The 16,313-nt window shown below is 36.1% G+C and overlaps 2 protein-coding genes and 1 long non-coding RNA gene across 3 annotated transcripts; 1 reads left to right on the top strand and 2 right to left on the bottom strand.

Annotated features, from left to right (window-relative positions):
• The first annotated feature begins 1,666 nt into the window (after positions 1-1,666).
• Positions 1,667-7,245, top strand: rpl6 (ribosomal protein L6). The gene is made up of 6 exons (XM_048210913.1): positions 1,667-1,816; positions 1,899-1,997; positions 4,775-4,918; positions 5,275-5,323; positions 6,793-6,977; positions 7,063-7,245. Exons 1-6 carry the CDS (start codon positions 1,667-1,669, stop codon positions 7,213-7,215), a joined length of 780 nt encoding a protein of 259 aa, XP_048066870.1. The 3' UTR covers positions 7,216-7,245.
• A 782-nt stretch (positions 7,246-8,027) lies between these two features.
• dynll1 (dynein, light chain, LC8-type 1) lies at positions 8,028-11,401 on the bottom strand. The gene is made up of 3 exons (XM_048210915.1): positions 11,250-11,401; positions 10,387-10,525; positions 8,028-8,411 (listed from the first exon to the last, which is right to left on the bottom strand). Exons 2-3 carry the CDS (start codon positions 10,516-10,518, stop codon positions 8,274-8,276), a joined length of 270 nt encoding a protein of 89 aa, XP_048066872.1. The 5' UTR covers positions 10,519-10,525; positions 11,250-11,401; the 3' UTR covers positions 8,028-8,273.
• Positions 11,402-12,496: 1,095 nt separating this feature from the next.
• LOC125280407 lies at positions 12,497-13,836 on the bottom strand. The gene is made up of 3 exons (XR_007187601.1): positions 13,698-13,836; positions 13,436-13,572; positions 12,497-13,279 (listed from the first exon to the last, which is right to left on the bottom strand). It is a non-coding gene; the product is annotated as an uncharacterized LOC125280407 (long non-coding RNA).
• Positions 13,837-16,313: the final 2,477 nt, after the last annotated feature.

Genomic DNA, 16,313 nt, shown 5'->3' with positions numbered 1-16,313 from the left:
ATTTAATGCATCCTTGCTGAATAAAAGTATTCATTTCTTTAATTTCTTTTCAAAAAAATTAAAATAAAAATTCTTACTGACCCCAAACTTTTGAACGGTAGTGTATAATGCTACAGAAGCTTTGTATTTCAGATAAATGCTGTTCTTTTGAACTTTCTATTCATCAAGGAATCCTGAAAAAAAAGTACACAACTGTTTTCAACATTGAAAATAATCATAAATGTTTATTGAGCAGCAAATCAGCATATTAGAATGATTTCTGAAGGATCATGTGACACTGAAGACTGGAGTAATGATGCTGAAAATTCAGCTTTACATCACAGGAATAAATTTACTTTGTCAAATATATTTAAATAGTACACAGTTATTTTAAATTGTAATAATATTTCACAATATTACTGTTTTTTACTGTATTTTTAATTAAATAAATGTAGCCTTGGTGAGCAGACGAAACTTCTTTTAAAAACATTAAAAATCTTAGTGGTTCCAAACTTTTGGACTGTACTGTATATATATATATATATATATATATATATATATATATATATATATATATATATATAGAAGGTCACTTAACTTGACCTTCTGATTCTAAAGCTGCTTTATTGCTTTATTGCTTTAATTCACTTGTCCAACATACAAATGAACAATCTGCTCCTATTTCACAAAAGACACAAGAATATTACAAATGTTTTAGTGTATTTACATTCTCGCCCGATGAGCGTCACTCGCGCGCCCGTCATGTCTCCACAGAAGCGCCTGCGCCTTTAAGACCAGAAGAAGCACGCCGAGCGTAACACGTCACGACTATAAATATGTCAAATGCCCGGATGTCGGTCTTTTTTTCTAGCTGAAGGTAATTGTGGCTTTCGTGTCTGTTTTGTCCAAATACAATCTGCATTAATCTGATTTATCAGCGCGTAATATTTCACTCTGGACCATATATGAATGTTTTAATATACATATAGCGCGAGTAGCTGCGAATATTAGTGGATGTGATGTATGTTTTAACGATTGTTATGAATGATCGGCGCGCGCTAAGGCCTGAAACCGGGTGCACGCGAATAGAAACGGGATTTATGTGTTTATATTATTATTAAAGACCATAAAGTCATATGTTACGGGCTGTCATATGAACAGAGCGTTAAATAGACTCTATAATGACGATTGTTAGTTTATAAATGTGTTTATATATGTACTTTAGCATGTTAGCATTGCTACAACAGGTCACGTTGAGTTACTGCAGGAACACCATGCTGAAAATATATATATAATATGTGTATATATTTATAATATGTGTGTGTGTGTATATATATATATATATATATATATATATATATATATATATATATATATATATATATATATATATATATAAAATGAGGGTTCTTTATTATTGTGGTGTCCATAGATTTAACAAGTTGATGATTAACAGTCTAAATGCAGCAGTTCAGATAAATTTCATGTTAATTACTATCTAATCTACTATATTTGTGAGTAGAATTGGTAAATGGCTGTGCTTATGTTGTCATGTGAAAAATACTATATTTACGTTAAAAAAAACTAAATCGACATCTTTTCAGAGCAAACTATTGTCTGATGTATGTTATTAAACTTTAAAATCTTTGTATGCATGCATATTTTAACATCTCTCTTATTTTCTCAGATGGCAGAGGGCGATAAGAAGAAGAAGGTTGCCCGTAAACACTGCAGCCGTAACCCTGTGCTGGTCAGGGGCATCGGCCGCTATTCCCGCTCTGCCATGTACGCTCGGCGAGCCATGTACAAGAGGAAGACTAAAGCTCCTGTGACGAAGGTGGGAATTTGCTGATCTCTGCTCAAGGATCAGTTTCGCCCTGTCATCAGCTGTTTTCTAAAGCTCTGTCTTGATGTTTCAGGTTGAAAAGAAAATAAAGGAAAAGGCACCCAGCACTGTGGTCAAGACTGTTGGTGGGGATAAAAATGGAGGCAGCCGTGTTGTCAAACTGCGCAAAATGGTGAGACATTTGACCAAATCCCTGAGAATTGGGGTCTGGTTTGGTTGTTTTTTTGTTTTTAATATGAGCATAACCATTTTAAAATGGGTTTGTATTCGTCCTTTTTGATCCTGAGGGCTTTACATATGATGATCAGATTTTTTTTTATATACACTGCCCTCCAAAAGTTTGGAAACACCCCTGGCAAAGTGTGGTTTTGGATGATATCAGCATAAATCCTTATTTTTTTGGTGCAAATACATTATAGTAACTTGACATTATCATTGAAGACCAGCAATAATAATTTTCATTTTGATTACATAATAATGGCAATATATACATGTCAAAGTCAGTCACGACCCTTTGCCAGCTGTGATGCTGGTTACAGGTTTAAACTTGGCCCAGGTTTGTAACAGATTTTTGGGTCAGCACACCTTAATAGCTTCAACAATTGATTGCCAATTAAGTTTAGAACACAATAAACCAATTAGATTAGGTCAGATAGCTGCTAATGGTGGATATTTTGATGAATCGCTAATTTAAGCTTTTTTCTATGTATAAACTGTTTATGTAATAAAATATGTTTTCGTAGTTTGTGTTGTCCCTTATCAGTGCAAAATTATCACAAATTAAAAAGGATTCATGCCAATATTGTCCAAAACCCCACTTTTCTAAAGAAACTTTTGGACGGCAGCGTATATGAAGAGTTTGGTTCCAAAACGCTATAAATCCATTTGGATTAATTTGAGTAAAAATGTTTTCTTTACCAAGACCTTTCATATAGCATCTTTTGGTTATAAAAACATTAAACATTCAAATTTAGATTGATTTTCAAAGGTTTATTTTAAAAACAGATTTTTTTTTCCCCCAAAATGCAATTAATCCATCAATATAAGTTACTTTTCATATTGAAAATACACAAAGTTGATTCATATATGACAGCATCTGAACTTTGTCAATATTTATCTTATATACAGGCATTTTACTAAAAATACATTGTCACTCACAAAATGATTTCAACAGTCATCTTGTTATATAAATTAATTATTTGTCATTACTGATTAAAGAGTATCTGGCGCCACCACACGGTTAAATAAACACGTTTGCCGAGTACATTGGTATTAAAAATGACTTTTAAAAACTGTTCATGATTCAGTTTTGGGGACTGTGACAGAAGTTTGATGCTGTCGTGGAACAAGCAACATCTTGACCGAGTGCCTCATCTTCTTAATCTCCTCACGTAAATTATATTTCGATGACTCTTGTTTCTTCCCCACCGCAAAAACCACCACAGGTTCATCAATTCTGTCAAAATTGTTCATTTTTCTGATTTTGTTGATCATAAAGTACCAAGCAGATAAGGAAAACTAGGAAGCTGGCTGTATTCAGAGCACCGCTATTACTGTTTACAGTGCGTGGAATGGTGCACTGTGATTGGTTGAGCGGATATTGTTCTGCGTTTTGGAAAGGGAGAAAACATGACAGAATAACACGACAGAAATCGACTTTTCAATACCGACCTGATACAATACTGATTTTGGTGGAAACTCAATTTTGTTTAAAAAAAAAAAAGTTTATTTTATATATGAGTTGTTATTATTGTCTTACATTTTAGTCTTATGGAAAATTGTTTCCTCCTCGCAATAAAAAAATTAAAAAGGTAATTGCTACTTTTTTCAACTTTATTTCCTCAGAATTGTGAGTTTATAACTCACAAATCTGAGGGAAAAAGTCAGAATTGTGAGATAAAAACAATTCTGAGGGGGAAAAAATGTGTTCGCAATTGTGAGTTTCTCAATTCTGAGATAAATCCGAATTGCGCAATAGTCACAGTTACTTTTTAAATTTTCATTCTGTGGTGGAAACAAGCTTCCATATAGTGTTTCCTGTATGTCACACACCAGATTGTTTGTACCTGTTGCAGAATAGGCCATTCCAGGATGTGAGACAAGTTTTTAATACCAGAAGATCTACCAAAATGTTCTTACTGTCAAAACTCTTTGTCATTGAAACATGTTTTATTAAGCCTGTGAGACACTTGTTTTCAGTTAACGCTTTTGACGATGTTTTTAAACCAAATGGTTTGAGTTTTTAGCAAAAAATTTACACTTGATATAGTTTTATCATTTTTCTTGCCATGAAAATGGCCACAGAAGCTGGCTTGGTGTTAAAAAAAACAAACACATCTCTCAAACTTTTAGGACTGAATTTTGTTAAATGCACATCCATTGATGTACTATTGCAGCATGAAAGTCGTGCCGGTATGAATTTGAGTAATTGTTGAAATTGAATATATGTTTCATAAAGTTCAAAGTTTGGTAATGCGTTCAAAGGAATTTAATTCCGTCCATTGATTTTAAAGAGTTGATGTTAGTAATTTGCAGATTATATGCTCTAATTTCATATGATATATTCAATTAATTTCTCTTGAATTTAAGTGTTTAAGTATTTAAAAACACAAAGTGGAGAAATAATTTTGTGCATTAACTCCTTGAAGTTATTAATCAGATACATGATTTTACTTATAAAAATATTACCTTATGACCCTTTTCTTAATGCAAAAATATGCAGATTTGGAGGGTTTGGCCAATTCAGTCATAGCAGCTGAAATGGCACCATATTTCATTTTTGACAGGAATGAAAATGAGGCTGTGAGGGAGAGAATACAGTGTGTTCAATAGATTGTACTGTTGTTTGACAATTTATATGGCGTCTAACCTGACTAAGGTCTATTGCATTCAACATTGTTGCATTCAACGCATTCATGTTCACGTCTCTTTCCCGTGTTCTGTGTCCAGCCCCGTTACTACCCCACAGAAGATGTGCGCCGTAAGCTGCGGAGTCACGGCATCAAGCCCTTCAGTCAGCACCGGAGGAAACTGCGCAAATCCATCACCCCTGGAACAGTCCTGATCCTGCTGACCGGACGCCACCGTGGAAAGGTACAGGTTCTCCATCTATAAACGGCAGAATTGTCATTTTACTAGTCACTTGTTTCACCCTCGAAGCACGGAAATCTGTCTTGAATATCAGCACACAAATCTCAGAATTTATCATCCAAACACAGCCATTGTTGTTCACATGCATACATGTATAGCAAATCAAGGGGCGAAACGCCTACATGCAAAACACCGCGACCTGCGCAGATGCTCTGCTCCCACACAAACACTCCTGTTCGCTTTACACTGCTGAATTGGGGTGACAAGTTGCACTTGATATTTGAATTGCAAAAGAGGTTCAGATGTGGACTGCAGCAGACGTCAGCAGCTGTTAACTGTGAACGTTTCTTCTTCTGCAGCGTGTGGTCTTCCTCAAGCAGCTGGACAGCGGCCTCCTCCTCGTCACCGGTGAGTGGATAGAGTTGATTTTCTCTAGATGTGGAGTTGGACTGCACCATATAGCGAAATAAAATGAGTATGGCTTGGTGTGATTATTGAATCATGCAGGCTGCAGTTTTCAGGTTTTAGAGTGAAGTGCGTGTAATTGGGCTACTTTTACACTGTTGCTGCAGGTTGTTTTTCATATCTTCGGATCAAAGTGACCCCAAATAACATGATATTTAGCCTGGAATGCATTTATTTTTACCAGGGGAACCCTGCCAAAAATGTAGATTTTACCCCCCGAAATGCGATTTTTACCGGGGGACCCTCCTAAAACATGATTAGGCTAGTTTTAAGTATCAATTGGGCTGGTTTTGTTGTGAAAACCTGGCAACCCTGAGCAGCACATTTATTTCAAAATAAAAGCTTGATGTAATATGGTTTGAAAATACTAGTATGGAAGAAATACTAATATATCATTATTAGTATTGTAATTATTAAAATTACTAGTATTTAAATATTCTACAGTAAAACTTTACAGTACGATTAGTATAACAATGCATTTCTTATTGGATAGATAGATAGATAGATAGATAGATAGATAGATAGATAGATAGAGAGAATTGGTCAAAAAGTGTGAATGTGGCCTAGTATGAACATCCAAATTTTCTTCCAAACCCTAAAGGGATTTCGCTCTTGTTTGGTTTGATTAAAACAAACCATTTTGCGATTGCTCTGTTAGTGCAGTTAATTTGAATAAGTGTGAACGTTGCCTTTAAAACCCTGGTGCGCATTTGAACCACACCAGTTTGTTTGAAAGCAGACTGAGACCCATCTTTTCAGCGGCCTCATTCCACTTTAAAATGAACTTTGGTGCGGTTCGACTAAAATATGAACACAGCACAGACCAAAGACATATAATCAAAACCAAAAACAGGACATGATGTCACAATATGAGACCCTAAAAAGTACAGAATGCTCAAGCATACCTGTTTTTTCTTGTCATTGTCACTTAACACATTTTATAAGCTCTTCGAGTTCTCAGCTGGTCAAAATGCCATCGTATGTAGGCTACGCACATACAACGATCCCATTTATCCCAGCACACAGCATTGTTTTGGATGTTAAGTTCCATCACAAAAAAATGTCATAAAATCCAACTAATCAGGTTGTGAATGCATCTCTATGCCTTTAGTGTTAAAATGTGAACGCTAAGCAGACCAGGACTTTTTTTATCTGAATCAAACAAACCAAAGGGAACCAAACTACAAGTGTGAACACCCTTTTTTTTTATACATTTTGCGTGCAGATGAACTCCCTAACAAAACCACCCCAATGACTAGTAGTTATTAAATTGTAACTTCCTCTATTTCATATCGCAGAAAAACAAAACCTCGCAAACTCACCCCCCCCAGTGTTGAGCAGCTCTACTGTCGAGTTTTTTTTTTTCAGTTTGAGGGCGTGAATAATTGATCGCCAGCTCTTGTCTCTCTCAGGTCCTCTGGCCGTGAACCGAGTGCCTCTGCGTAGAGCTCACCAGAAGTTCTGCATCGCCACAAACACCAAGGTGGACATCTCTGGCGTCAAGGTCCCCAGAACGCTGACCGATTCTTACTTCAAGAAGAAGAAGCTGAGGAAACCCAAGCACCAGGAGGGGGAAATCTTTGACACAGAGAAGGAGGTAAAACACTCTGTCCGGCTGCTTTTGACTGAGGTGTCTGTTAAGAATTGAGTGTTCTGATGTTTTTGTTTTGTGGTTTTTGCAGAAGTACCAGTTGACGGAGCAGCGCAAGACGGACCAGAAGGCAGTGGATTCTCAGCTGCTTCCTCTGATCAAGCAGGTTCCTCATCTCAGGGAATACCTGCACTCCACATTCTCCCTAACTAACGGAGTCTATCCACACAAACTGGTTTTCTAAAATGCTAAATAAAACCTCAACCCAGATCAATCTCCGTTCCTTGTATCATTTTGTTTGTTTCGTAAGAAATCATTCTGCATTAGTTTGTGTGAAAGCAGCTTTGCTGGAACACCATGTTTTGAAGTTTGCATGTAATTTATTATTCTAAAAATAGCTTTGCAAATGTTCCATTGCAGTCAGCTTAAAATTAGTAAATTGTTATGAGCAGTGGCACTTTTGAGTTTCTAAATCAGTCTGCTTTTGAGCATTCATCTTTAGTGGCTATTTTTAGGTTTTATGATGCATGCACACTAGTATTGTTAGGTAAAATCTTATGCATGTAATGTATATGTTGACATGTCAATGTTTCCATTTTTCCTAATGAGTTATGCCTAGCTTGTATAATTCTTATTGTTCATGTCCCATAAGATGCACAAATGTAACTTTTCAAGCTTAAGTTTGTTGAATGTAAGTGTTGGATTTGATAAGCAAATCCATCCACAGCAGATTACAAAGATGTTTGTGATTTTTAGACTTAAGTGGAGATCTGCATTTAGAACAATTGTGTGCAATGATCACAGTAGCACATTATTTAAATTATTCAAGTGAATAATAACTAAAAAAAAAATTAACTTAGTGTTAAAAACAAAATTCAAGAATTTATATTTCTCTTTTCCCCTCAGTAACAATTGTTCCTATTTCTGTTTTGAGAAAACTGAATCATGTTGGGCAGTGGACTCAAAAAGGCTGAGAACCAATGATTCAACGCCAGTCCCATCTGACACCATCTTAAGATTTTGCACCATAAACCTTCAGACATGAAACTCCAGGCGAACAGCCAAACCATTTTGCTTTAATTAAAAAAACGGAGGTGACATAAAACGTTCAAACCTTGTATAGAAAACAAAAATAAATACAATTGTTTCTTTATGGCATTTCCCTCTCACATGGCCGTTTTCTAAACAATAATCAGAATGAAAGGAGAAGCAGCCGAGAGAAGGCAGGTCCCAGTACAGGAATGGTTAGCCTCGTCAGTACAGTCAGTTCGTTAATGGTCTGTTAAATCATGTTGCTGTCGCTCAGCCCGATTTGAAGAGCAGGATGGCCACCTGACCCAGGTAGAAGTAGATGAAATGTTTGGTCTCGTGGGTCACGTAACTGCCGAAGTTCCTTCCCACGATGCAATGCCAGGTGGGGTTGTACTTTTTGTCAAACTCCTGTGTGGAAAGAATACATTTAAAGTCAATATGAAATTCTGTTCACAACCCATTCACTCAAAGACATGAAGAATATTTGGGATTTATAACCAACGAAGCATGCACAATAAGACCAAAAACATCCAGTAAATGTTGATTTTGGGTTGACATCACCAATAACCTGAATAAAATATTCACAACCGCATCTTCACTGCTAAATATAAGCCTTAGGGTCAAACATATCCATATTTGGATAGGCAATGATACTGAAATATCTGAAACTGTCCCAGTACTCATTTTCTGCAGTGTCGATACACAAATACCAGCTGTGTTCTCACTCTCTCTTCTTTTAGACCGCAAAGTGACACACCTTCTCCTCTCACTCACTCGTCTCATTCGCTCTGGTTAAATAAGGCTTGTATTGTGCATAATTTTACTTTCCGCAGGTTTCGCACTCAAGCCAAAGGTGCGCGCACCACTGCAAATAAAGCTGCCTCTCAAACAGCTCGCCAGTACCAAATTGAGTTATTTTTTGTGGTTTATTGTGCTTCAAATACGGTCAAATGCACAAAATTATGTCAAAAATGCCCGTCTTGTCGTGAATTCAGGTAATTAGTCCATTTTGGAACGTAAATAGTTAAGAAAAAAATGCATGTTGTGTAACAGTATATTGGATCCGCGCATAAGCTCTTAAAGGGACAGCAGCCTAATAAACCTGCTGCTGTCTGTCATTAATGTTAATCAGAGAACAAAAGACAAAGAGAAAATCACTTGCTGCTCTTGACTGAATAACTATTGTAATCTTAGGGTATGTTTACATGACAATAATACTAAAAATGGAAAAGTTTTCCCTTCGCATTTTTCATGTACAGATGACACAATCGTTAAAACGGATCCGCTAAAACAACTAAAAACGCTGTATTCTGCTGTCAGGCCAGTAGATGGCGATGTCACTTCGTAAAGAAACACTACGCATGTGCATGACGTCACAAATTTGATACCATATTGTTCTCAAAAACTTGCATTGTGAAACCTGTTTTCCCCAAAATGCCATTTTCATGTAAATGATTGGCCAAAACACAAAAATATTGACGTTTTTAGTTGAAAACAGTGTTGTGTAAACTCCCCCTTAATTTTAAGCATTAATCTGTATTTAATATTTACAATTAAGACTAGCTAGTGTTATTTTACATCCGATTACACTACTATTTCTAACCTAAATACTACTGACACTTGAAAATTTTTAAGCCACATTTATTTCATAATATCTCTTTTTATTCTATTGTATTTATTTGTGTTATCATTTGCAATTTGTTTATTTGTTCTTATTTTATTACCGACTGTTTACTTGCCTTTTTTGTGTAAATTTGGTTCAAAGATTCAAATAAAGCCTCCCTGTTAGGGATGCACGATATATCGGCCACAATATCGGTATCATATGTTCATTTTTAATGTTATCGTTATTGGCCAGGAAAGAAAATTTGACTGATATATTAAAGCCAATAAATAATGGATGGATTTCCTTCAGCTGATGCACACTGTTCGTAATTATGGTTTTGAATTGGTTAAAATATAATGGAAATCACTTCAGAATGTAAAATACATTTAAGTGCAACATGTACAGCGCAAGTCTGTCATATAAGCTACATAATATTATAATCGTGTGCTTGGGACATGGCTTTTAATGCTGAGACTTTTGTTTTTGTAATTCAAAAATTATATAAAAATCTGTATTTAGATTTATCAGCCAATATATATCGGTTATCGGCTTTCAAATATAAAGAATTATCGGTTATCTGCCAAAATGTTCATATCGGTACATCCCTACTCCCTGTGCTGTATGAAAGCTATTTCAACAAAATTATCAAAAAAATAAAAAAAAATATCTGTATGGCAGTTATCGAAAATAGTATCGAAAAATCGATATTTATCAAGGTATCAAATTTGTAAATTCCAGTATCGCAACAACTCTAAAGTCCAACAAACCGGTGTTTACCTTCTTGATATAGGCAGCGATGTCCTTCTCGATGTTGTACTTCTCCAGCGCCTGCGTGGCGCACTCCACAGCGTCCTGCTGCATCTCCTCGGACATGTCCGCATTTTTGATCACGGCCTTTCTGTCAGACATGATTATTCTGTAGCCAAAAACAGAGAGAGAGCCATTTCATGAGGAATGAATTAATTAAATCTGAGAACGCCCGAACAACACCCTCTGACGCACCCTCTTAAGTGCCCATAATGCTTTCTGCCCTGCCCCAATCCCACAATTCTCAAGCATCTGCTGGTGAAACTGGTGAAAGATGACCAGCCATCAGAGTCAGGGCGCACCAGCCGGGGCAGATGATGGGCGTTATATAATATCAGCACATGAGATGCTCCACTGCCATTATTCCATCTTTATTGCATAACATCACGTGGCATATTTTGCCAGGTTACTGTTGCCATGGACACCTGAACTAAAGCCTGTACTCAGCAACACAGATTTCACCAAACTTATACTCATTTTGAAATAATGTTAATGTAATTTTAGATGAATTATAATTGATTTTTTTAATGGACTTATAAAATCACATGATGCGTATTTTTATTAGTAGAATATAAATGAATGGTTATTTTTAGAAATTAGAAAGACTTCACACCTTTTTATGTTAGGTGAAAGACTTTTGCATCTTTCTATTTAAATTCTGATAAATCTTTATTATTATTATTATTTAATTTATGTTTAAGTCCGTAGCTGAATTAAATATAGGTGTGCAGTCAACTAGGTACAATATCGCTTACTCTGAACGAAAAAAAACACCAGATATTTAGTTGTACAGGCTAATATGCAGTAGAAATGGATAAATATAAAAGTTTTACCTTATTTATGTGAAGATTCCTGGACACAGAGAGAAGATAGAGTCGCTCGCAGCGCCTGTGATGCTCCCGCTGTGTGCTTGACCAAAGTAATGTAGGTGTGTAACTGCTGTTGGCTCCTCCCACTCTGATTTTCTATTGACTGTCGCTGCCAGGCCCGGCTCTGTGATTGGTCAGCTCTGCGAGAGTCTCGCTGCAATGTGTCCCTGCATTTTATTTCAGACCGTCATGCATTGCGTTCAAGACGCTTCGCTGGTCTCCATAGCAACAGAGAGGGAATTCTCCGGAAGATGGGCGGGAGAAATGTGGAAATGTGATCGTGGAGATGTTTATTCTTAAAAAAGGTTTTAATTTATTTATTTTTATAAATATATAAATGTAAAAAAAAAAAAAAAAACTGAGGTGAAAAGTTATTCACAGCAGAGAAATGAAAAAAGAAATGTTGTTGACATCAAGTCTCTGAAACTAATGCTAACACGATGACATTTAACCCTGTAAAGCATGAAATATATAATAATAATAGTCAGAACTGTTTAAATATAAGTTTATAGAACCTGTAGAGAAAGTCTAAAAAATTAAAAATGTATTTGTATTTGTATATGTCTTTGGTTGAGTAATAATTATTGTTAATATAATGAGTATACATAATTATTTTATGGCTTATAGGCTAGTGAGAATTGAGCTTATACTCGAGGAGGCAAAAAAACACCTACATTTTATTCAGACTAGACACAAACAACACAAATATACAATTTGGTGCAGATGCTGATATTTATAAGGCCTGAAGGTAAGATGAAATTCTGATGTTTGTAAATCAGTGAGATCTTTATAACAGTATAGCAGATTACACAAAATGCATATAAATATCAGTCGTCACTCAATATCTGCCAATAATATGTCTAAGATGATATTTAAATGCTTAGCAACAACAACAACAAAAAACATGCACACTGACACAGAAGCTAGGAGAGGTGTGGTATGTGTTAGGTATGTGTCAGTATTTCATTATTACTATTACTATTGTCATTTTATCATTATTATTATTATTATTATTATTACTGTAATTGTTATTAATATCACTGTTGCCGTCATCGCAAAATATCATCATCATCGCCATTTTTAGCATTTCTATTGTTTTTATTACTATTGTTATTATTATTATTATTGTTATGAATGTTATTATATTATTATTGATATTACTATTGCTGTCATTACAAAATATTATCATCATCATATTTAGTATTACTATTATTACTGTTATTACTGTTGCTATTATTATTGATACAAATGTTGTTATTATTATTATTATTATTATTATTATTGTTATTGATTTTACTTGTTCCATCAACACAAAATATTATCATCACCATCATTAGTATCAGTACCTCTACTGTTATTATTATCATTATTATCAATGTTATCTATTATTATTATATTACTACTGCCGTCAACACAACTTATCATCACCATCTTTAGTATTATTATTGTTATTATTATTACTGTTATTACTGTTGCCGTCATCACAAAATATTATTATCATTATTATTATACATGCTATTACTATTTACATACTTCTACTATTACCCATTTGTCATTTCTGCTTATTTTTCATTGCTGTTACTATCACTGCTGTTTTGTTGTTGTTTTTTGTTTTGTTGTTGTGTTTTGTGTTCACCCTATGTTGTAAGTTTTGCACTCCTAATAAAAAAATTAAAAAATGGTGTACTATGGATGATGACTCGGTTCAGTTCATCTTGAAATATTACTAAAAATATTAAAGTTATTCTTACATTTACTTCATAAAAATCAGCAGATTTCACAGCAGAAACTCACACCTCTGATCTTGAGTTTATTACAACCTCCAGCACTTTATCATAAGATGTATTTGAACTGTTACTGTTCCTCAGCTAGGGCTTGAAGAGCAGAATATATTTCTTGCCATCATAGAAGCAGATATAACTATTGCTCGTAAGGTGGTAACCAAAGTTCCCCACAATGCATTGCCAGGTGCCCCCATGCTTTCTGTCAAACTCCTGTAAGGAAAGACACAGTATTAATATTCCACAAACTCACATCAACAAAAACAATCAATCTCCACCATTAAGCTCCTGGTGAAATACAGAGCACATTTTCACAATACTGAATATACTTCAGCTTCACTCAGTAATTCAAGGAACTCTAATATCAACCTTCGCGATGCATTGAGCAATGTCGTTGTTCTCTTCATACATATGCTGAGCCATTAGCAGGCACTGTAGAGCGTCTCGTTGCATATCGTCACTCATGTCTGCAAATTTAACCTCAATAGATGCCTTCGACATGGTTGCTGTGTAGCCCCAAACAATGAAACAAAAATGTTTTAATGAGAAAGTATGAAATGAAATAGGACAGAGTCTGGAGATTAAAGGGATAGTTCACCCAAAAATGAAAATTTGATGTTTATCTGCTTACCCCCAGGCAGTGGCGTAGCCACGGGTGTGCCAGGGTGTGCCGGTGCCACCCAAAGTGGCAGCTGGCACACCTAAAATAGGTCCAGGTGAAATTGCAAGCACAACAAACCTCACAAGTATCGAAAATGGGCTACTTTCCCATAGACTGGAGTGAGACCATAGACGTCTCTCGAGCTGTCGCGATCATTCTTGGCTCTCTGTGGCTTGTAGCGCTAAGCGCTTCAGTTCATGCAGAGCGGGCGTGAACGGACCATCTCTTCCACATGTAATAAACATGAATGAACATCCAAAGGTATGTTGAAAGATATAGTAGAACTTACCAAAATCCGTATCATGTCATCTTTCATGTTCATGTTTCAACTGTGGAAAGGTGTCGTTAAAACATATTGTAATAATGTCAAATTTACCGTCACATTTACCTCAGAAAAGCCCTTCAATGTCCAAAAACGCATCAGTCAGCTACAAACATGAACTTCGAGAGGAGCATTTTGCTAAATATATGCACTATTGCATATTCATTGTATTTGTGCTTAACATGTACTTCAATATTGAATGTATAAATCTGTTTTATGACAGCCACCATTTAAATTTTTAGGTCTATATAAAAATGAGTAGAAATATAATTGTCATAATTTTTTTATTATAACGTTATTATAAAAACGGTGTAATTTATATGTAAGTAGCTTACAAATAAATTATTTTTTAATATTATAGTGATGTAGGCTACCAGCTGTGGTTCCCTGTATAGTTTACAGTGTTGAGAGAGATTTTTTTCTTTGAGGAAATTTGCTGTACCTGACGGGCACTTCGGTAAAGTTGGTTTTATATTCGCACATTCGGACTTCTGATAAATTCAGACTTTCCAATAAATGTGCAATAAATTAATGTTTGCGAATTTTAAGCAGCGACATGATATTGACAACAACGATTGTCAACTTACAACATTTTTCACAGTCGATCAAAATAGGCAAGTATTGTTTTAATGGCATATTTACTTGTGAATGTCCACTGAATGTCCAATGTAGTTTGATTAACAAGGCTATTGAATACGGATGTCCGAATGTGCAAATATAAAACCAACTTTACCCAAGTCTGACGGGCCCCAAATTAGTCAATAATGAATCAAGGAAATCAAATCGAAATCAAACCACAAGCTTCAGAATCAAAATCAAATCCAATGGTGAAATTTGTGTCAATGCCCAGCCGTCAATCATTTTTTTGTTTGTTTTGTTTTTATTTAAAGCAAATGTTGTTTTTTCCAATTATTTTCTTGTCAGAGTGCACCAGAATGCGTCGTTAAAATCCCGAAAATGGGGGAGGATGCTCCCAGACCCCCCTACAACAATTTCAATTACAATACTTTGTCCGGTTGCACATTAATCGGACAATAAATATGGCACACCCAGTTTTTCTGATGCACACCCAGAGTCACATTTCTGGCTACGCTGCTGCCCCCAGGGCATCGAAGATGTAGGTGACTTTGTTTCTTCAGAAGAACACAAATGATGATTTTTAACTGCAACTGTTGCCGTCTGTCAGTTGTATAATGCGTGTCAATGGGAACTCCATCTATAAGAGTCAAAAAAACATGTTCAGACAAATCCAAATTAAACACTGTGGCTCGTGACGACACATTGATGTCTTAAGACATGAAAGGATCGGTTTGTGCGAGAAACCGAACAGTATTTATATAATTTTTTACCTTTAATACACCACTACAGGGGCGCCATTGACACGGGGGACAGGGGAGTCAGGACCCCCGCAGTTTTGAAAAGAGAGAAATCGACCCCCGCACTTTTGATAAGGGCTTCAATCAGTCAAACTATATCATCTTTTAGCTTAGGATATTTTCTTTCAAATGAGACCATTTTCACGTTTCTGTGAGCTTTCGTTCGTAAATAATCAACTGTTTTGTCGCAGATGTGAACAGGAAATGCGTTCTCGAACGGAGAAACACGCGATCTCCAAGCAATCGATCAGAGCATGCTAACGTTTTAGGACAGGTCGATGGTATATATATCATGCCCGAACGTTAGCGTTTGTCAATCAAAGCCAAACTGTCCATTCAGAAACCGAGAAATTTGACATCTCAGGTTGATGCGCGAGCTGGATTGACTGAAGTTTTCGTGAGGATTTACAGTTTATGGACTGTTTTGATTTCGGTAATTACATCTAGAAAGGTTACGCATTGATGGCATCTATAAAAGAGATCTCTGAAAGTGAAACAAAAGTGATTATTGCCTCGACCAGCAATGCAGTGGGGAGGACGCACGAGAGGAGCGTTTAATAGGTATGTGTATGGGCTACTGTAATACTGGATAATGCTTATCAGTGGCATGCACTTTGATCGCAAAAGTGAAAGTGCCCTTTGCGGTCGCATTGCGGTGCCCCCGGGGCTCCAGTCCATCACAATGTAAGGCGGTTAAGGCCCGGGCATACTTCATTTCCCGCATTCCGCTCAGCCTTTCAAAGAAGCCCCCACCCCCAATGCAGTTTGGTCCCCCCCACTTTGAAAATGTCTCCTGCGCCCCTGCACCACTATGTCCAACTGCCCTCCACATCTGGCTAGTGAGGTCAGAAAACACGTTCTGATGACGGAACTGATGTCTCACGCTTT

Source organism: Megalobrama amblycephala, linkage group LG12 (genome assembly GCF_018812025.1).
Source record: "Megalobrama amblycephala isolate DHTTF-2021 linkage group LG12, ASM1881202v1, whole genome shotgun sequence".
NCBI classification, from domain to species: Eukaryota; Metazoa; Chordata; class Actinopteri; order Cypriniformes; family Xenocyprididae; genus Megalobrama; species Megalobrama amblycephala.
The sequence above is the reverse complement of the archived record's forward strand: the minus strand, read 5'-3'. Positions and strand labels throughout refer to the sequence as shown.